Here is a 22067-nt window from a genome sequence, read left to right as displayed (position 1 = left end):
AATTTATAATAATTTCATAATAATCCAGTACAGCACTCCCCAAGCAAAATGGCTGTTAATTGACGACTGGTAGGGTGCTCTGCCCCAGCCCCCTAAGCTCAGTTCAGTACACTTGTACAGCTTGGTAATAATTGCCTGTGCTCTGAAGCTCTAGACTTGTCAACTATGCCCTTTCTTACTCCTCATTGCAACTGGGAAGAGAAGGACTGAGTACACACAGACCAAATCAATAGCTGTTTACAGGATCCTTAGAATCTGATGCCTGAGCCTTTGTGCCGCAAGCCCCAGGGAAATTCTTGCAGGGAAAAAGTCTTGTTGCTTGATGAGTATTCCAATATTTTAGTACATTTCTCAAGATACTTACTTGGCACAATTGAAAAATCCCATGCAGAGTTACCTTTAAAGAAGGGAAAATATTTACTTAATTTTTCTTCCTTGAAGATATTCTCTCACAGGATTCTTGCACAACCACAAACCTCTTCTGAGTGTTTGCAGGGATGTTTTGAGGGCACTGCGTATTTTGTTTCTTTTGTAATATATTTTGGTACTCACTTTAAAAATGTACCTTATTTTTATTGGCTTTTTCTGGGATCTATTTGCGTCTTTGGGAAGGTTCTGGGTGTTGAGGTATTGGTAGCGGGAACGTGGGACATTGAACAGTGCTTCAAAAGGGTAAAAAATTGTAAGAGTTTGCCTTGTCTTCCTGGCAGAGAAGCTACTAGGCTTTGTAAGAGAGTGGCTTCTTCCTGTGTCCTCCCTAATATGCCTGGGACAGAACCTACGCATGTTCAGTCAGATTGTTTCCAATTTATAGAATTTCTATGCACCACTAGCAATATTTGCAAGCCAGCAGTGCTTCAAAAGCCGGACTCTAGAGAATGAAACAGATTTAGCTTTTACAAAACCCTAGGACACTCCATACACAAAAGTATTTTAAGAGGATGTAAAGATAGTTGTACAACTAAGTATTCAAAAAGTAGGAAATGTCATTGTTAAAGTTGTTCCTGTAACCTTAACTCTTGCTTTTGTGCATATTTATTACAGTAACTTAATTATATGTTCATATAATTTCTCAACCACCACAAAATAGAGTATCTTTTCTACATTATATATGAATATAGCCTCTTACAATACTTCATACCATTTCTGCCTGACAAACAAACATAAAAAGTGCACATTTGACTCTAAACAACCTAACTATACAACAGAGTATCAAAATTTGCTAGTATATAGGGGTTAGGCGGAGATTCAAGTGCACTAGTTTTGCAAATAACTATCATCTTCTGAACTGCACCCAGGGAAGGCTGTCCTGATGGTAGGCAAAAGATACATCGGCTGACAAAATACTAGAAAACTTAGTTTTGACTTAGATCTTTTCTATTAAGGTCTTTCTAAGGCATACTGGATCAATATCCCTCCATTCATTCCCTCTGCTTCCTTCATGACTTACTGTCTCCTCAGCTTTCCCTCTCCTACACATCCTCCCCCTCACTTTCATTGTGGGTGTGAATATAAAAGAGAGGAAAAGGAGAGAGAGATGAGTCCAAGCACTGGAGCACCTTCTTTTCCCACCCGCCAGCTAGTGGTACTGAAAGTTGGTAAGGCAAGAGGGAGTCCATCTTTCCTCTTCCCATCTCCATCCTCAGCTGGTGGTACCAGAGCAGAGAAGAGTCTCTCTCTGTGGCACTGGGGCAGGCGAAAAGTTGAATGGTAGAGGGAGAGCCACATAGCATCTCTCCCATCTTTCTCCCCATCCACAAGCTAATGGTACTGAAGAGCAAGAACACAAAAGGAAATAACTGAACCACAAAGAATTCATCTCCCCTCTCTGTATACTGTTATGGATAAAACTTTTAAACACCCCTGAAAAGCAGTTTAGATATTTTGCCATAAGAATACACCAAATTATACTAGAATGCAGGATTTAAAATATAGAAAGAAGCATGCTATTTGTACAGTTTATGCATTTGGATTTAAATTTTACTACAATTTGCTTAAATAGATCTGAATATTTTCATTTGGTAAAATTCCTGTTTGATTTATCTTTGCATACTTTGAGTCCTGTTAACATATTAACAGTATAAGACAATTCAACATGACCACATTGTATAAAAAGTCTTTATTTTTTTCTGTTCAATGAAAAATTAATTAACTGATATGCACACATGAAGCACTGTTAACGAATATTACATAAATCACAAAGCAACACAAAAGAAAAAGATACAAGTCTACATTTTTAAAAGTTTAGTTTCATAAGGATTCTAGACACTTGAAATTGAAGCACTATATACGTAAAATATATACACCATATCCACACACCACTGAGATTCAACCCAGAGAAATGAAGGCAGAGAGCAGCATAGTATCCATGCCTAGCTGATCCTTGATGCCGCTTCTAGGTCTAACTTCAAGCACAGCAACTGATGTCAGTTGTAGTGGTTGTTTTTATGAAGTGCACCTGCCCACAAGGACCTAAATTAAGACCATCAGCTCATTTGATGTAAACCACAGGACAGTCAATGGAGCAATTTTGGGAGAAGTCAGGACACCATCTAAAAATAAAGGTTCCATATCCCATTACCAGTCCCAAAAAATATAGAAGGTTTATTTAAGTAACTTGTGCTGTTCTTTAAAATTATTTCAAGAATTAAGGCTCTGAAACTAGATATTTATAAACAATCTGAAACCAAGATATTTGATGCAACATTTTCAGACTGTCAGTCTTCTTTAAAAAGCCAACATTTTGCTGCTATAACAAAAACTAACCTGACATTTAGCGTAAACTCCTCATTAATAAGTCTCTCTTAGAATGATTAATATATTAGGAATACAACTACCGTAAGCACATGGAAGGGAAATGCTATAGGCTTTTCCCAGTATTTTAGTTGAAGATGCAACCGAAAACTTACATTATAAAAAGAAATAATAATAATTACCTTCACCACAAGTGTTTGCCTTGTGCTTTGGTAAGAGACTCATGTATAAAGGAATGCACATCACATGTAAACATGGATGTTTCTTAAGAACATAAGTCCAATTCCTCAACAAAGGTAAAGCAGTGTAGATGTATTGACTTCAATGAAATTATGCTTATTTATACCAACTGAGGATCCTAGCCATGATACTAAAGAGTTAATAAAAATACACTGGTAAAGCAAGCAGGATTAGAGAGTACTTCTTGATTTCCTAGCCTCTGCTCTTCTTTAAGATAACCTGTGAAAGTGAAAGAAAGTATATTCATCATTACTTATATGCCCACTGTTATTCAAACAAAATCAGTCATATTGAAATTCATATCACAGAACATACTTTAGACAAAATGCAACTTCAAAAGCAAAAAACTTTCCAAAACAAATGTTTTCTAGAGACCACCCAGAAGTGTCAATAGTTCTTCAAAGCTCTCACCACATCCCTTAAGGCTCTGACCCCATTATATCTAGATATCACATTTTATAACATCTTGTGCTTTTACTGCTGTTATGGGTTGATTTTTGTTTGTAATGCTTCATATTGGGGTTTTTTTTAATTTATGAAAAGGGCACCAAAACTTTTGAATGGGCATTTTTTGGTTTAGAGTTTAAATTAAGAAGTTCACTTCTCAGCCCGACTGAGAACCATTTAAGTGTTAACATTATTAAAACGAGGCAATTTCTTCTTTCTCCATCTTTTCACTTAAAAAAATAGAAGAGCAACGATATTTAAATAATATTAAGACTGCACAGTTAAAAGGTTAGAAATGCACAAGATTGTAACCACAATATTTAACAGGGCCACACTGCACATCTTCTATATTTTGTATTAAATATATTAGCATTAATATATCCAGCAAATATTTTACAAGAAAAATAGGACTAGAAAATTTAATATGCATGGGGTGCTGGGCCTCCAATATGTTAAAGCTGCATGGCATCATTTTTCCATTTTGTCCAGTCCTACTAAGGTAGATGCAAGGATGACTCAGCATCTGAAAGAGATGGAGTTTTGGATGAGGCCTTACACTTCCAAGTGTTCCTCTCCCACACTCCACTCAGGAATTCCCTTGCCTAAATGAAACAGGGCAGGGTCCAGGGAGAGAGAGAAACAAGTGGGGGTCTAGGATTGGAAGGAGCATCAGATGCCCTCTCCGGATGTTTGTCTTAAACTGCTTTTTGTTGTTTCATGCAATCTACTTGTGAAGCTCTCTCAGACCACCTGCTTAGCCTGGGCTCAAGATGATATTCCTCACCTCCCCACTGGTAACAGACCCACATGTATTGTTGCAGTTAAGATCAGCAGAGCCACTATACCTACAGCTCCCTTGATATAACAGCATTTTCCACAAACACTCCTCCACTCTGGAACTTGATCCCATTCTTGGTCTGGAAGAGTCCAGATTTTCATCACTCCCCACACTCGAGACACTGAAGGGCAGGGAAATTATGGTCTTTGTTTTGGAAAATTTTTAAATTTGGAGTTATGGAAAGAGATGGGGAATATGTTAATGTGCGGGCAGTTTATTTGATGTTATTGTAGTGAATTTTACAACACTGATTTTTTTATTATTGTTAAGGTTCCGGAGGATTAATATATTTTGAAGTGGGTTTTTTAAAATGTTTTGTTTATATATAAAAAACATAGCAAAGATAGCATTGCTCTAGAAATCTTTACTGTTGTATATCCTGGCTTTTGTATAGTAACAATGCGACCTTATCTATAAACCTTTAATATTAAGTGTTTAAGCAAAAAAAGGGAGAGAGAAATTTCAACTTTAATTTTATTACCTTTCCTGCCACCATGGTATGTTCAGATTTAATTGTTTTACTCTTGTTCTCGAAAGCATTTGCCCTGGCTTCTTCTGCTAATCGGTGGAGAAACAGTAAGAAGTTCAAATGCACCTTTGAAGAACAAAACACCAATGCAGTGAAATAGGTTTCCAACAAAATGCTTATAAACTGTCAATCATTTATATGGATTTAGCAAATACTTTATTTTTAAAAGGGCATGAATCCTTTACTTCAAAAGATGCAGCGAAATAATTCCTGTGAAGGGTTTTCAAGAAAACCCTATTACTCAGCTACAGTTTAATTTTCTAGCCCTGAACATTTCTTGCCCCCAAAAATTTCCTGCACACACAGCTTCAATTTAGCCAAACTTTTAAAAAGTGTCTGTACTAAAAAAAAGCCACAGATACACCTGCAGGCATAATACTTGGTCCTACAGAATATACTTTGGTGTTTCCCAACAGTTTCCTAAAAAAAAAAATCCTGTCTACAACTAGGAGTTACGCCTTTAGGTTCAAACCATGTACTCATTTAGTTTGTCGGTAACTAAAAAAACCTGGACTTAGTTTAGATTTTATGAATCACCCTTGAGCCCTCTCACTTTGTGCTGAATATTTACCTACAATTATTTTCAGAGACAGTGTTTCTTTATTTAACCATTCTTTAGGAATTGCGGGGGGAAGGAGCAATTAGTACCATGTGACCAGTTAACTCCTTCCTGCCATCACCAAGTATGGTCCACAAACTAGTTTGGGAAATTCTTCCCGTATGTTAGTCCAAGACTCTCATTTCCAATCCTGCAGTGCAAAGCAGCAGCAACTATCTCCTAGGTCAAATGCAATGATCCCTCACACCCTGTCCATATTACAGACGACATTAAGGAAAGGGCAGCGCTCTGCTCCATCAGTACTCAACCCTCAGGCTATGGTTACGCTAGAGAGTTTACAGCGCCGCAGCTGGACTAACGCATCTGCGCTGCTGTAAACTCTCCAATGTAGCTGTTCTAAATTGAGGGGACAGAGCTCTCCCATAGGCTTAATTACTCTAGCCACCGCGAGAAGTGGTAGGAGGGAGAAGCTCTTTGGCGGTGGGAGAAGCTCTCCTGCAGACATAGTGCTGTCCGCACCAGCGCTCAGGTTGGTGTAACTTATGTTGCTTGGAGTGGCTTTTTCACATCCCAAGCGACATAAATTATACTGACAGAAGTGAGAGTGTAGACATAATCTAATTTAAACATACAGAATAAGGGAGCCATAACAGACTCCCTCAAACTCCTCCACATCTTCTTGCACCAAGCAGATCTCAAACACAGGATAGAATATACCCCACTGATGAATGGAATAACGGCTATCAAAACAAATAGCTTCTTAAAATCATAAAAATGCAAGTGCCAGACAGGTGATTAAAAATTAATCTCTTGATAAATGTAGTGCCTCAGTTTTCAAAGGAAAGAGGAAAAGAAAGGAGAAACTAAACTACAGATTGTACAGTTTAACACAACCTGCACCAGAGGCCTAATCCCAAAAACATTTACTCACAAGTGGCCCCATTATCTTCAATGGGCTACTTGAGTAAACCCACTCCTGTAATCTTAATACAGCACAATTAAGACTATTATACACTGCTCTTGACCCCCATGTGTAATGTCCATTGACAACAATGGAAATGTGGTCATGGATCAAGGGCAGACATGGGTCTTTAAGTTTTCAACTATAAACGTATACACATTTGAGTTCATATTATGTCCCACTACACACTTATTTCCCACTGCAGAGGTTTTATTCTAAGTGACTAGCTTAAAACTGATATAGGATGATAGATGGTCAATGGTATTTTAAAAGTTAAAAGTTTGCCAGAAGCTGGGAATGGGCGACAGGGGATGATGGATTACTTGATTACCTGTTCCGTTCATTCCCTCTGAGGCACCTGGCATTGGCCACTGTCGGAAAACAGGATATTGGGCTAGATGGACCTTTGGTCTGACCCAGTATGGCCATTTCTTAAGTTCTAACGGCTGAATTTTAAAATAAGCATTTTACCCTAACAGGTTTCATTTACAAGAGAAAAGATTGTCGGTCCTGGGGCCAGTTTTGTTCAATATCTTCATAAATGATCTGGAGGATGGTGTGGATTGCACTCTCAGCAAATTTGCGGATGATACTAAACTGGGAGGAGTGGTAGATACGCTGGAGGGGAGGGATAGGATACAGAAGGACCTAGACAAATTGGAGGATTGGGCCAAAAGAAATCTGATGAGGTTCAATAAGGATAAGTGCAGGGTCCTGCACTTAGGACGGAAGAACCCAATGCACAGCTACAGACTAGGGACCGAATGGCTAGGCAGCAGTTCTGCGGAAAAGGACCTAGGGGTGACAGTGGACGAGAAGCTGGATATGAGTCAGCAGTGTGCCCTTGTTGCCAAGAAGGCCAATGGCATTTTGGGATGTATAAGTAGGGGCATAGCGAGCAGATCGAGGGACGTGATCGTTCCCCTCTATTCGACATTGGTGAGGCCTCATCTGGAGTACTGTGTCCAGTTTTGGGCCCCACACTTCAAGAAGGATGTGGATAAATTGGAGAGAGTCCAGCGAAGGGCAACAAAAATGATTAGGGGACTGGAACACATGAGTTATGAGGAGAGGCTGAGGGAGCTGGGATTGTTTAGCCTGCAGAAGAGAAGAATGAGGGGGGATTTGATAGCTGCTTTCAACTACCTGAAAGGGGGTTCCAAAGAGGATGGCTCTAGACTGTTCTCAATGGTAGCAGATGACAGAACGAGGAGTAATGGTCTCAAGTTGCAGTGGGGGAGGTTTAGATTGGATATTAGGAAAAACTTTTTCACTAAGAGGGTGGTGAAACACTGGAATGCGTTACCTAGGGAGGTGGTAGAATCTCCTTCCTTAGAGGTTTTTAAGGTCAGGCTTGACAAAGCCCTGGCTGGGATGATTTAACTGGGAATTGGTCCTGCTTTGAGCAGGGGGTTGGACTAGATGACCTTCTGGGGTCCCTTCCAACCCTGATATTCTATGATTCTATGATTAGAGAAAATCTTTCATTTATGTGATTTATATAAAATCTACAATTTATTCTCAATCAGAACGTTTAGAAAAGACCCCTGGAATATGCTATTAAGTTATATTTCATTCATATCATGTCATCATAAAACATGCAAAAACCATTTCTTGCTTATTTCTCTCAATATCTGTTCTGCAAAGCTAGAAAATTATAACAAGAAAAATATATAATTCAGAGTTTATTTACTGGAAATACTTTGGTAATAGACATACAATACACACAGAGAATCTACTGTTGAGAACAAGCATATTTTTAATGCTAGCATACCACATGGATGAAATTTTTTAATCTGCTGAACTACAGAAGTATTAATATGCAACAGATATGTCCAAATCATGCCAATTTTTATATAAATATATGTACTATATAAAAAGCAGACATTCGTGCAGGTTTGCCTGGCAAACTCTCAAAGCCATTTTTAATCTGATTAAAAAATTTTAACTACTCATGCAGAGACTATTTGAAACATTCAAACAGTGGCACTAAAATAATGTTCAGCATAAGAACCTGGATTATTGAACATATCAACATGGGGATTAGACTTTTGGAAAAGGGTAACTACACAAATTTTCCACACTTTAAATTCTTAAAGTAATTGAAAAATGAATTTGTTCTGCTGACATCTATACTCTACTGTAGCATCAAAAGGTAAAAATCTTCATTTGAAAGTCAGCTTTAAAGAGTGCTTTTCTCTCTGACCAGCTGTGTTCTTATTATTCTATTTTTAATAGCAATGTTTTCCAAGGTTTCAGAAGTTTTCCCCTGCAATCATGAATTTAAAAAATACATACCAGTGTCAGTAAAATCAGAGTGCTCCTCAATAAAACAGATAAATAACAAATATTTCAAAAATAATTTAAAGGGACTAGGCCAAGGCAAGTGGAATGGAAAAAAGCAAAAAAGTGATCCCCTCAATAAAACTGATGGAAATGTCCAAGCAGGTGAGTGAGTTATTGCTAAGTACCTAAGCATACACATTTCATCCAGTCACTTGTATATTATACTAGTACGTCTCAAGCGGAAAAGGTACTATATAAGACAAAATTCTACACTACTCATTGCAACAATGACCCTGCATTATAATACACTGAACTCCCATTAATCAGAAAAATATTTGTAGGCATGAAGCTGCCAAAATGGCAGCATTAAAGAGTAAACTCCTCCATTTTACCCCAAGGAAAAAGTATAGAAAGAATCAGTATGAGCTTCTTCACATTGTCCTGCCGGTGTGCCTTAAGCTGTTCAGTGGAGGATATATCTGAAATGAAAGATCTATTTCTTAAGATTCAGCACCAATACTGCAAACTGGGAGGGCAGGATGATATCTGAGGTGGTTTTTATAATTCAGATACATGTCTGTGGTTCTAAAATAAAGCAGTCAAATAGGGTACTGTTCTTCTCCCATTACCTCAAACTGGAGGAGAGCCTGGAGCTCCACAACTTGAGACCTTACAAAAGGTCCAAGCCCTCTTGGACAGCTGAAAAACCGACTGCCATATGCTTTTACTATACTTCTGGCATGTAGTGAGTGTAGAAGGTAGATGATGCAGGAAAGAGACGCCTCACCTAAACTAGCCAACAGAAGATGCCAAACCCAGGGGTGTATGTTAAGCTCTGCCTCTCTCTCAGATAGGCATCCAAGGCTAGGCACCTACCTCTGGTTAGCAATCTGAGTTACATGACTATGCCATTTTTGCAAGAAGCTGGGGGAGTGAGAGAACAAGAAAGGCTCTCCTTCATAACTTTTAGCACGGACATACTCACCTGGGATGTGGGAGACACCCTCTCCTCCTGAGGAGGAGAAGGGATTTGAGCAGGGATCTGTCACCTCTCAGGCGAGTGCCTGTAACCACTGGACTACAGAATATGCTCAAGTGGCGCTCCCTCACTCTCTCCTTCTGAAGCTGTTCTGCTGCGTATAAATAATTTAAAAAAAAAGTCATTGGAGCAGGGTGACTGGATCCTGGGTCCTCCCACCTCCAAGATGAGTGCTCTAACCATTATGTTACAGTCACTCTCATGAGTTCTTTCTCTTGCCAAATCTTTCACTATTTTGTCACAGAGAAACAGCAGTGGCTGGCAAGGCTAGAGTGGACGCAGCCATCCACCCACTTCTCTTTGTTTTATCATTTTCTGAGCTACTCCATCACCCATATGTACAGCCAGGTTCAGCAGGTGAAGCCCTGCATCCAGCAGCACCAAAGCCAGGAAGAGGGCGGGCATGTGTGTCCTGGGGGAGGGCCCCACCTGCATGCTGGACGCTCAGAAGGTGGAGCTAGATTCCTCAGTTGTGGCACGGGGCACTAGCTCTTGAGCAGCGCTTCCTGAGAAGGCTGACATTTGAAAAACGCCAGTTGCAGGAGACTCCATCAAGTGGGGAGGCTTGGGAGCCACGTCTAAAGCCAGGGGGCAGAAGAGCTCTGGCTTCCAGAGAGCCTCAGCAAGGAAGTGGGTCATATCTATCCTAGTAGAGATTCTGGAGATTTCCCAAGAAGAGGAGATGGGGCTGGCATGGAGAGCAAAGTCCCCATGCTGGGGATCAAGATGAAGTTCACTGGGATGGGATGAGATGAGAGTCCCAGGGGAGATCCTGAGGGAACTGGGTTGGGAGAGTCTCAGGGGAAGTTGGGGATCCTGAGGTAATGGGGTCAAGGGGGGAGGGGAGGGAATAATAAAGAGAGTCCCAGGAGAGAGAGGAGAAATCCTGAGTCCCTGCATCCAGCTGCACCCAGAAGGGTCTGAGTGTCACAGGTAGGGTTGCCAACTTTCTAATCCCACAAGACCGAACACCCTACCCCCCCATTCCCCAAGGCCCTGCACCTGCTCACTACATTCCCCCTCCCTCAGTGGCTCGCTCTCCCCCACCCTCACTCACTTTCACTGGGTTGGGGCAGGGGGTTGGAGTGTGGAGGCAAGGGGTAGGGGTACAGGGGGGGTGAGGGCTCTGGCTGGGGGCAGAGGGGTTCAGGATGTGGGAGGGGGCTGTGGGGTGGGTGCAGGGGGGCTGAGGGCTCCATCTGGGGGTGCAGGCTCTGGGGTGGGGCCAGGTATGAGGGGTTTGTGGTGCAGGATGGGGCTCCGGGGTTGGGGAAGGTTCAGGGCTGGGGCAGGGGGTTGGGTCACGGGCTTACCTCCGGCAGCTCCCAGTCAGTGGCGCAGCAGGGGGCTAAGGCAGGCTTCCTGCCTGTCCTGGCACCGCGGACCGCGCTGCACCCTGGAAGCAACCATCAGGACCAGCTGCTAGGCAGAGGCGTGGCAGGTGGCTCTGTGCACACTGCTCTTGTCCACAGGCACCGCCCCCGCAGCTCCCATTGCCTGCAGTTCCCGGCCAATGGGAGTGCGGAGCTGGTGCTTGGGGCAGGGCAGCGCACAGAGCCTCGTGTGCTCCCCCCTCCACCTAGGGGCCAGACCCAATGGCCGCTTCCAGGGCACAGCACAGAGCCAGGACAGGTAGGGACTAGTCTGCCTGAGCGCCACAGCACCGCCGACCGGACTTTTAACAGCCCGGTCGGCGGTGCTGACCGGAGACACCAGGGTCCCTTTACAACCAGGTATTCCAGCTGAACACCAGACACCCAGTCACCCTAGTCATGGGGGATGGGGCCCCACCTGTGTGCAGAAACACATGCCAGATGATGCTGTGGCAGGCTCTTCCCAATCTACAAGCTGGAAGAGCCAATGGGCTGGAGCAGGCAGCCAAGCCCAGCCCCACAGGGCAGGAGCCGCTGCTGAAGGGTGATTGCAGAGTGGGCTCAGCCACCGCAGCCCCCAGCCCAAGACTGTATTCGCCAGACACCTGTGGCAAAAGCTTCAACAGGAGAGAGAGAGGGAGCTCCCTCTCAGAATATCCCATAGCTCAATGGTTAGGACCCTCCCCTGAGAATGATAGACCCCTGTTCAAATCCCTTTTTCCACCAGGTGGACTTGACCTGGGAATCCCCCATATCTCTGATGAGTACCCTAATCACCAGGCTAAACGTTATGATGCAGGTCCTACTCCTCTTCCTCTCATGCCCAGACATTTTGTGCAAGCTCACCTATAGGGGGTCTGATCCAGTAGCCAAGTTCTGAGCAGACTTACCAGATCAGGCCCCACAGGCAAGTTACACAGAGGAACAACTATCTTTCCTCAGTTCCTGCATCACTCTGGGGCTTAGGTGTCTGGAAGCCGAGCATGGGGCTGCAGTGCGCGGGAAGGCAGGCAGAAACACAGGCACCAAGGGAACTTTTACTGTAAAAATTTAGGCACCTATGGGCGAGGTGGCAGCTGAGCAGGGTGTTGTGAATCCCAGTAGGACCTGATACTGGGATTTAGACACCTGAAGTGGCAGTTATGTGCTTAAGTTCTTTTGTGAACCTAGCCTTTAGTCTAGTTTAGGAACTACCTAACAGTTCTTTTCATATCTGGAATGTGCAACCTACCTCCCTAAATTATGCTGTCATTCTGGGAAAAGACAAGCCACAAATACTGACTGAGATAGAAAAGCCAGAACACAATTGTCAAATCTTATTAGGAAAAAGACAGTTATACCATGTGCTCTTTCTACCAGAGTCCAATTTACATCCAGGCCTATCAACTGTTTGTGTTTTTACTTGTTAATTCACAGAAGTTGCTATTGCTAGAAAGTATCAGCAGTAGCCAAAAGAGTTGTCAAGAGTATCACATATGGATGATCACCACCCTGGGACCTTCTAAAACACAGGAGAAACAAATTGCTCCTCCTTACAACAGGAGGTATTTTTAACAAAATTTTTGCAAGAATGATTAGTTTAATATCACATTCTGAGCATTGAGTGTGCCCTATATTGTTTTAAGCAAGTGACTTGAAGGCAGTTCCTTAGCCCTACACTAGGTCTACGCTACGACTTTAGGTCGAATTTAGCAGCGTTAAATCAATGTAAACCTGCACCCGTCCACATGATGAAGCCCTTTATTTCGACTTAAAGGGCTCTTAAAATCGATTTCCTTACTCCACCCCTGACAAGCGGATTAGCGCTTAAATCGGCCTTGCTGGCTCGAATTTGTGGTACTGTGGACACAATTCGACGTATTGGCCTCCGGGAGCTATCCCAGAGTGCTCCATTCTGACCGCTCTGGACAGCGCTCTCAACTCAGATGCACTGGCCAGGTAGACAGGAAAAGAACCGCAAACTTTTGAATCTCATTTCCTGTTTGGCCAGCGAGGCAAGCTGAAGGTGACCATGCAGAGCTCATCAGCACAGGTGACCATGATGGAGTCCCAGAATCGCAAAAGAGCTCCAGCATGGACCGAACGGGAGGTACGGGATCTGATCGCTGTTTGGGGAGAAGAATCCGTGCTATCAGAACTCCGTTCCAGTTTTCGAAATGCCAAAACCTTTGTCAAAATCTCCCAGGGCATGAAGGACAGAGGCCATAACAGGGACCCGAAGCAGTGCCGCGTGAAACTGAAGGAGCTGAGGCAAGCCTACCAGAAAATCAGAGAGGCGAACGGCCGCTCAGGGTCAGAGCCCCAAACATGCCGCTTCTATGATGAGCTGCATGCCATTTTAGGGGGTTCAGCCACCACTACCCCAGCCGTGTTGTTTGACTCCTTCAATGGAGATGGAGGCAACACGGAAGCAGGTTTTGGGGACGAAGAAGATGATGATGATGATGAGGTTGTAGATAGCTCATAGCAAGCAAGCGGAGAAACCGGTTTTCCCAACAGCCAGGAACTGTTTCTCACCCTGGACCTGGAGCCAGTACCCCCCGAACCCACCCAAGGCTGCCTCCTGGACCCGACAGGCGGAGAAGGGACCTCCGGTGAGTGTACCTTTTAAAATACTATACATGGTTTAAAAGCAAGCATGTGAAAGGATTACTTTGCCCTGGCATTCGCAGTTCTCCTGGATGTACTCCCAAAGCCTTTGCAAAAGGTTTCTGGGGAGGGCAGCCTTATTGTGTCCTTCATGGTAGGACACTTTACCACTCCAGGCCAGTAACACGTACTCGGGAATCATTGTACAACAAAGCATTGCAGTGTATGTTTGCTGGCGTTCAAACAACATCCGTTCTTTATCTCTCTGTGTTATCCTCAGGAGAGTGAGATATAATTCATGGTCACCTGGTTGAAATAGAGTGCTTTTCTTCAGGGGACACTCAGAGGAGTCCATTGCCTGTGGCTAAACAGAAATGTTCCCCGCTGTTAACCACAGGGAGGGGGGAAGGTTGAGGGAGTAGCCACGCGGTGGGGGGAGGCAAAATGCGACCTTGTAACGAAAGCACATGTGCTATGTATGTAATGTTAACAGCAAGGTTTACCCTGAAAGAGTGTAGCCGCTGTTTTATAAAATGTGTCTTTTTAAATACCGCTGTCCCTTTTTTTTTCTCCACCAGCTGCATGTGTTTCAATGATCACAGGATCTTCTCCTTCCCAGAGGCGAGTGAAGATTAGAAAGAAAAAAAAAAACGCACTCGTGATTAAATGTTCTCTGAGCTCATGCTGTCCTCCCACACTGACAGAGCACAGACGAATGTGTGGAGGCAAATAATGTCAGAGTGCAGGAAAGCACAAAATGACCGGGAGGAGAGGTGGAGGGCTGAAGAGAGTAAGTGGCGGGCTGAAGACAGGGCTGAAGCTCAAATGTGGCGGCAGCGTGATGAGAGGAGGCAGGATTCAATGCTGAGGCTGCTGGAGGATCAAACCAATATGCTCCAGTGTATGGTTGAGCTGCAGCAAAGGCAGCTGGAGCACAGACTGCCACTACAGCCCCTGTGTAACCAACCGCCCTCCTCCCCAAGTTCCATAGCCTCCACACCCAGACGCCCAAGAACGCGGTGGGGGGGCCACTGGCCAACCAGCCACTCCACCACAGAGGATTGCCCAAAAAAAAAGAAGGCTGGCATTCAATAAATTTTAAAGTTGTAAACTTTTTAAGTGCTGTGTGGCATTTTCCTTCCCTCCTCCACCACCCCTCCTGGGCTACCTTGGTAGTCATCCCCCTATTTGTGTGATGAATGAATAAAGAATGCATGAATGTGAAGCAACAATGACTTTATTGCCTCTGCAAGTGGTGATCGAAGGGAGGAGGGGAGGGTGGTTAGCTTACAGGGAAGCAGAGTGAACCAAGGGCGGGGGGTTTCATCAAGAAGAAACAAACAGAACTTTCACACCGTAGCCTGGCCAGTCATGAAACTGGTTTTCAAAGCTTCTCTGATGCGTTCCGCACCCTCCTGTGCTCTTCTAACCGCCCTGGTGTCTGGCTGCGCGTAACCAGCAGCCAGGCGATTTGCCTCAACCTCCCACCCCGCCATAAACGTCTCCCCCTTACTCCCACAGATATTGTGGAGCGCACAGCAAGCAGTAATAACAGTGGGAATATTGGTTTTGCTGAGGTCTAAGCGAGTCAGTAAACTGCGCCAGCGCACCTTTAAACGTCCAAATGCACATTCTACCACCATTCTGCACTTGCTCAGCCTGTAGCTGAACAGCTGCTGACTACTGTCCAGGCTTCCTGTGTACGGCTTCATAAGCCATGGCATTAAGGGGTAGGCTGGGTCCCCAAGGATAACTACAGGCATTTCAACATCCCCAACGGTTATTTTCTGGTCTGGGAAGAAATTCCCATCCTGCAGCTTTTGAAACAGACCAGAGTTCCTGAAGATGCGAGCGTCATGTACCTTTCCCGGCCATCCCACGTTGATGCTGGTGAAACGTCCCTTGTGATCCACCAGAGCTTGCAGCACTATTGAAAAGTACCCCTTGCGGTTTATGTACTCGGCGGCTTGGTGCTCCGGTGCCAAGATAGCAATATGGGTTCCGTCTATGGCCCCACCACAGTTAGGGAATCCCATTGCAGTAAAGCCATCCACTATGACCTGCACATTTCCCAGGGTCACTACCCTTGATATCAGCGGATCTTTGATTGCGTGGGCTACTTGCATCACAGCAGCCCCAACAGTAGATTTGCCCACTCCAAATTGATTCCCAACTGACCGGTAGCTGTCTGGCGTTGCAAGCTTCCACAGGGCTATTGCCACTTGCTTCTCAACTGTGAGGGCTGCTCTCATCTTGGTATTCATGCGCTTCAGGGCAGGGGAAAGCAAGTCACAAAGTTCCATGAAAGTGCCATTACGCATGCGAAAGTTTCGCAGCCACTGGGAATCGTCCCAGACCTGCAACACTATGCAGTCCCACCAGTCTGTGCTTGTTTCCCAAGCCCAGAATCGGCATTCCACAGCATGAACCTGCCGCATTAGCACCATGACGCATGCATTGGCAGGGCCCATGCTTTCAGAGAAATCTGTGTCCATGTCCTGATCACTCACGTGACCGCGCTGACGTCGTCTCCTCACCCGGTATCGCTCTGCCAGGTTCTGGTGCTGCATATACTGCTGGATAATGAGTGTGGTGGTTGATGTGCTCCTAATTGCCGAAGTGAGCTGAGCGGCCTCCATGCTTGCCTTGGTACGGCGTCCGCACAGAAAAAAGGTGCGGAACGATTGTCTGCCGTTGCTCTGACAGAGGGAGGGGCGACTGACGCACAGCTTACAGGGTTGGCTTCAGGGAGCTAAAATCAACAAAGGGGGTGGCTTTACATCAAGGAGTATTTCAGGCAGGACTTCACAGAGGGTTCCAATAAGAAATGGTGCACCTAAGTTATTGTTCTTATTGGAACAAGGAGGTTAGTCTGGCCTCTGATTGATACATGGCTAGATTTACCTCGCTGCACCTTCTCTGGGAGTGACTGCAGTGTGACCTAGAGGAATGAGTCCCCTAGATGGGGGGGTGGGGGGGAAGCAAATGAGTACAAAACAAATCTAGTCTATTTCTTGTTTTGATACACTCCATCTATCTTTTACATCTTTGGCTGGCAGCAGACGGTGCAGAAGGACTGCATGCCATCCTCATCTCTTGCCTGCCCGGCAGAAGATGATGCAATAGGACTGCTAGCAATCCATACCGCCTCCCTGTTCACCATAAGATGGTTCAATAGGACTGATTGCAGGACTAAAGAGAATGACTTGATCAAGTCACTCCAAATTTAGTCCCTGCGCCCATGTCTGCCCAGGCGCTCCTGATCGACCTCACACAGGCGACCAGGAGCATCTCGGACAGGACGATGACGGCTACCAGTCCTATTGCACCATCTGCTGCCACAAGGCAATGGGTTGCTGCTACTGTGTAGCAATGCAGTACCGCGTCTGCCAGCACCCAGGAGACATACGGTGACAGTGAGCTGAGCGGGCTCCATGCTTGCCGTGGTATGGCGTCTGCACAGATAACTCAGCAAAAAAGGCGCGAAACGATTGTCTGCCCTTGCTTTTACGGAGGAAGGGAGGGAGGGAACGGGGGCCTGACGATATGTACCCAGAACCACCCGCAACAATGTTTTAGCCCCATCAGGCATTGGGATCTCAACCCAGAATTCCAATGGGCAGCAGAGACTGCGGGATAGCTACCCACAGTGCAACGCTCTGGAAGTCAACTCTAGCCTCGGTACTGTGGAAGCACTCCACCGAGTTAATGCACTTAAAGCATTTTCTGTGGGGACACACACACTCGAATATATTAAACCGATTTCTAAAAAACCTACTTCTATAAATTCGACCTAATTTCGTAGTGTAGACATACCCTGAAAATACAACATTATGGGCTATAGCTATTTCTACATGATTATTTCTATTTTTATTTGGTACTGTATATCTAGATCTAGCTTCAAATACACTAAATCCCAGCCTCAGAAATGCTGCCAAATGCCATGTTTAACGTATAAAACAGATTTTGAATTTAAGTGAAACATTTTGTGCATGTATATAATTTTCACTGCTGCATTCAGACACTTTGTTCTCCTTCAATTATATATGTGAAAGTAAACAAAAATCCTACACCACTAAAGTAAATAATTCATTTATGAACAAAAAAAGTGAAAAGCACTTCCAAATCTGGTTAAAAGTATTCAACTCTCATCCCAAACACTAGACCCAGATACTTCTGTGCATGAGGGCAGCTTTGTGCTACTGGCACGAGCTCCCATAAAGTCTGATTAACCAGCCAAGATAGGAGGATCCTTAGATGGCAAACACTTCCTATGCGATCATCCCATCTCTACAGCTAGAACAAGTAGTGTCGCCAAAACATCCATACCTCTCAGCCTCAGCATAACTCTATTAACCCCCGTTTTCTGAAAATTCAGCTGTAGATGTCTGACTTCTATCCAGTTGTTTGACTCCACCTAGTATTTCCAAATGTACTTGTTCTACATAGAGAACAAAAGAACCCAGGAAATCCTGGTGCCTAGTACGCTTCAAATTACTAGATGGAATTGGCGGCTGTGATTGCAGAGCCATTGACCATTATCTTTGAAAATTCGTGGCGAACCGGGGAAGTCCCGGATGACTGGAAAAAGGCTAATGTAGTGCCAATCTTTAAAAAAGGGAAGAAGGAGGATCCTGGGAACTACAGGCCAGTCAGCCTCACTTCAGTCCCTGGAAAAATCATGGAGCAGGTCCTCAAAGAATCAATCCTGAAGCACTTGCATGAGAGGAAAGTGATCAGGAACAGCCAGCATGGATTCACCAAGGGAAGGTCATGCCTGACTAATCTAATCGCCTTTTATGATGAGATTACTGGTTCTGTGGATGAAGGGAAAGCAGTGGATGTATTGTTTCTTGACTTTAGCAAAGCTTTTGACACGGTCTCCCACAGTATTCTTGTCAGCAAGTTAAGGAAGTATGGGCTGGATGAATGCACTACAAGGTGGGTAGAAAGCTGGCTAGATTGTCGGGCTCAACGGGTAGTGATCAATGGCTCCATATCTAGTTGGCAGCCGGTATCAAGTGGAGTGCCCCAAGGGTCGGTCCTGGGACCGGTTTTGTTCAATATCTTCATAAATGATCTGGAGGATGGTGTGGATTGCACTCTCAGCAAATTTGCGGATGATACTAAACTGGGAGGAGGGGAGGGATAGGATACAGAAGGACCTAGACAAATTGGAGGATTGGGCCAAAAGAAATCTGATGAGGTTCAATAAGGATAAGTGCAGGGTCCTGCACTTAGGACGGAAGAACCCAATGCACAGCTACAGACTAGGAACCGAATGGCTAGGCAGCAGTTCTGCGGAAAAGAACCTAGGGGTGACAGTGGACGAGAAGCTGGATATGAGTCAGCAGTGTGCCCTTGTTGCCAAGAAGGCCAATGGCATTTTGGGATGTATAAGTAGGGGCATAGCGAGCAGATCGAGGGACGTGATCGTTCCCCTCTATTCGACATTGGTGAGGCCTCATCTGGAGTACTGTGTCCAGTTTTGGGCCCCACACTTCAAGAAGGATGTGGATAAATTGGAGAGAGTCCAGCGAAGGGCAACAAAAATGATTAGGGGACTGGAACACATGAGTTATGAGGAGAGGCTGAGGGAGCTGGGATTGTTTAGCCTGCAGAAGAGAAGAATGAGGGGGGATTTGATAGCTGCTTTCAACTACCTGAAAGGGGGTTCCAAAGAGGATGGCTCTAGACTGTTCTCAATGGTAGCAGATGACAGAACGAGGAGTAATGGTCTCAAGTTGCAGTGGGGGAGGTTTAGATTGGATATTAGGAAAAACTTTTTCACTAAGAGGGTGGTGAAACACTGGAATGCGTTACCTAGGGAGGTGGTAGAATCTCCTTCCTTAGAGGTTTTTAAGGTCAGGCTTGACAAAGCCCTGGCTGGGATGATTTAACTGGGAATTGGTCCTGCTTTGAGCAGGGGGTTGGACTAGATGACCTTCTGGGGTCCCTTCCAACCCTGATATTCTATGATTCTATGAATGCACTCCATCGCTCAATTTGAGGCCTAAGTTATTCAGGTGTCTTTACCAGAAAATGCACAATTTAAGATGCATACATGCAGTGCATCTCTGTTATTAACCAACATTCAGTTACCTGACAGTCCACCACAGCATTACACTCATTTATCCCAAGTCCCCATTTCCAAAATATAGCATCTATACTCTCCAACCACCAGTTATATATGTTATTTATTCAAAAGTTGGCCAAATAACCATATGGTTACTAACTGATGGCTAAACTCACCTTTGCTGTAATACATATGGAAAACTGCAATATGATAAGAACTAGGCAGGTGGGAAACTGCAATTACTCCTTCTGATTGGCTAAAAATTGCCTATATCCTCTTAGTGTCACCCTATTTCCCTCAAAGACCAGCCTGCTTAGCCTTTCATTAAATCTGTTATTTCTTTTAGATTGTACACTCTTTGGAGGCAGGGTCTGTCATTTACTATATATACAGTACCTGTAACAAAGAGGTCTGGATCTGATCAGCCTGTAGAGGTAACTGCAAAATAAAACAGGCTTGGCAGAATATGATTTTTATTTATAATTTTGATGGATAATATCAATATTTATTTTGACAGGTTTCAGAGTAGCAGCCGTGTTAGTCTGTATCTGCAAAAAGAAAAGGAGTACTTGTGGCACCTTAGAGACTAACAAATTTATTTGAGCATAAGCTTTCGTGAGCTACAGCTCACTTCATTGGATGCACTTTTTAAGCATTTTTTCAATTTTATCAATTTATATGTTCATAGTTGCAGGAAATTATTGGGATCTCAGACAATTTAATGACAGTAGACACTGAGGCCAGGTCACCCTACAGACTTATATCAGTATAACGGTTACTCAAGGGTGTGAAAAATCCATACCCCTAAGCAACATAGTTATACGAATCTAACCCCATGTGTAGATAGCATTATGTCAGCAGGAGAGCTTTTCTCACAACAACATTGCTCCTGTGGAGACTGATTAACTAGGTCGACAGAAGAAGCTCTCCCATCAGCATAGGAGCATCTTCACTTAAGCACTACAGTGGCGCAACTGTAGCCAATGCAGCATTTTAAGTATACCTGCCCTGAGTTTAAAAAAAATAAAGTATTATTGCCATTAAAACACAAGTTATCACATGTTAAACTATGCAAAGTATATATCCTTAAATCAAATAAAATTGTCAAGTAGCACTTTTCTTACTTTGCCCATCTGCAAATATCGATTATTAGTCACAGAAATATCTTTTCATGGGGTTCTGTGTGCTACAGTGAAATCAACCATTTACCAATAAAATCGAATCCTTTCAAGCCTAAATATTAACAATATGATGGTCAACCTGGTGTCCCTGAGGAGTGTAGTACCTTGTAATGCACCTCTACTGACCTCACGTCCCCGTGCCCAGAAGCCACCTGGACCCACACACACAAGCGGGGCAGGGGCAGCTCAACTCTCCAGTGAGCCAAAACTGCAGAGCAACTAGGGACCAGTCACATATCCTGGGGGGGGGGGGGGAACCACACCCCCAAAGGCGGCGCAGCCCCACATCCCCTCGCACTAGGGTGACCTACCCTCAGCGTGCCCCCCCCCCGCCGCCCCCGGGCAGCTGGTGCCGTACCCCCGTCGCGGCCTGGTATTTGGACGCTGCAGAGCCGTTGCCGCAGGAGGAGGGGAGCTCGTCTGTCAGGGGCAGGAGTTCGCGCCTGCGCAGATCCCTCAGCCCCCTCCCGCCCTGTCCCAGCCCAGCCCAGCCCCCGGGGGCTCCCCCCTCGGTTCCCCTCACCAGCAGGTCGGCGTTGGCCGCCAGACGAAGTTGGGGCTTGTGTCTCTTTATCAGCTTCCGCAGGGTGCTGCGGGGCGCCGCTCGCTTCATCCTCCCCGCCACCGCCGTGCAGGCTACAGCCCCCGGGGAGCCGAGAGCGCAGCGCGCGGAGGGGCCGGTCGTTCACGCGCGGGTCCAACCGCCCTTTCCTGTCCCCGCCAGCCCCGGGACCGTTCGAATCCGCCGCTCAACCGCCGCGCAGCCGCACCAAGACTCCTGCTGACGCGCCCGCCCGCAACAGTGAAGGCGAAGGCTCCTCCCCTTTGCCTCCAAACTTTAAGGCTAAGCGCGCGCCGCTGGGCTGCGGGAAGTAGCGCGTGCGCTGCCTCCCCCCGCCCGCTCCAGGATCCTCCTCCTCCTCCTCCTCCTCCTCTTCTTCCTTCCCGCCTCAGAACGGACGTCTTAGTTCCCGCAGCCTTAGCCGAGGCGCGCTGTGGCAGGGAGAGCGGGAGGTTGCACTTGCTCCGTCAGTGGGGCAGGGGAGTTCTTCTCCCCTGCTGCACATCGTTCAGTCACAGCCATTAAAATAAAGCCAATCTGACAGCTCCGGCCAGGAGTTGCAACAGAGAGCACCCAACAGTGCCAGGGCCTGCACTGCCCAGTTTCTGCCCCCAGCTGTGCCAGTCAGTTATT

At 45.2% G+C, this 22067-nt stretch overlaps 1 protein-coding gene across 1 annotated transcript; it reads right to left on the bottom strand.

Annotated features, from left to right (window-relative positions):
• Positions 1-2082: 2082 nt before the first annotated feature.
• Positions 2083-21741, bottom strand: CENPW (centromere protein W). The gene is made up of 3 exons (XM_073335187.2): positions 21396-21741; positions 4761-4874; positions 2083-3213 (listed from the first exon to the last, which is right to left on the bottom strand). The coding sequence occupies exons 1-3, from the start codon at positions 21483-21485 to the stop codon at positions 3187-3189; spliced, it is 231 nt and encodes a 76-aa protein (XP_073191288.1). The 5' UTR covers positions 21486-21741; the 3' UTR covers positions 2083-3186.
• Positions 21742-22067: the final 326 nt, after the last annotated feature.

This window comes from Lepidochelys kempii, chromosome 3 (assembly GCF_965140285.1).
Source record: "Lepidochelys kempii isolate rLepKem1 chromosome 3, rLepKem1.hap1, whole genome shotgun sequence".
NCBI classification, from domain to species: domain Eukaryota; kingdom Metazoa; phylum Chordata; order Testudines; family Cheloniidae; genus Lepidochelys; species Lepidochelys kempii.
Note: the sequence above shows the minus strand (reverse complement) of the source record. Positions and strands in the feature narration are given on the sequence as shown.

Coding starts and splice junctions, on each gene's coding strand:
- CENPW (XM_073335187.2), bottom strand. CDS start 21,485: ATGAAGCGAGCGGCGCCCCGCAGCACCCTGCGGAAGCTGATAAAGAGA. Junction 4,875..21,395: donor CGGCCAACGCCGACCTGCTG/GTGAGGGGAACC, acceptor TGTTCTTCAAAG/GTGCATTTGAACTTCTTACT. Junction 3,214..4,760: donor ATACCATGGTGGCAGGAAAG/GTAATAAAATTA, acceptor TCACTTTCACAG/GTTATCTTAAAGAAGAGCAG.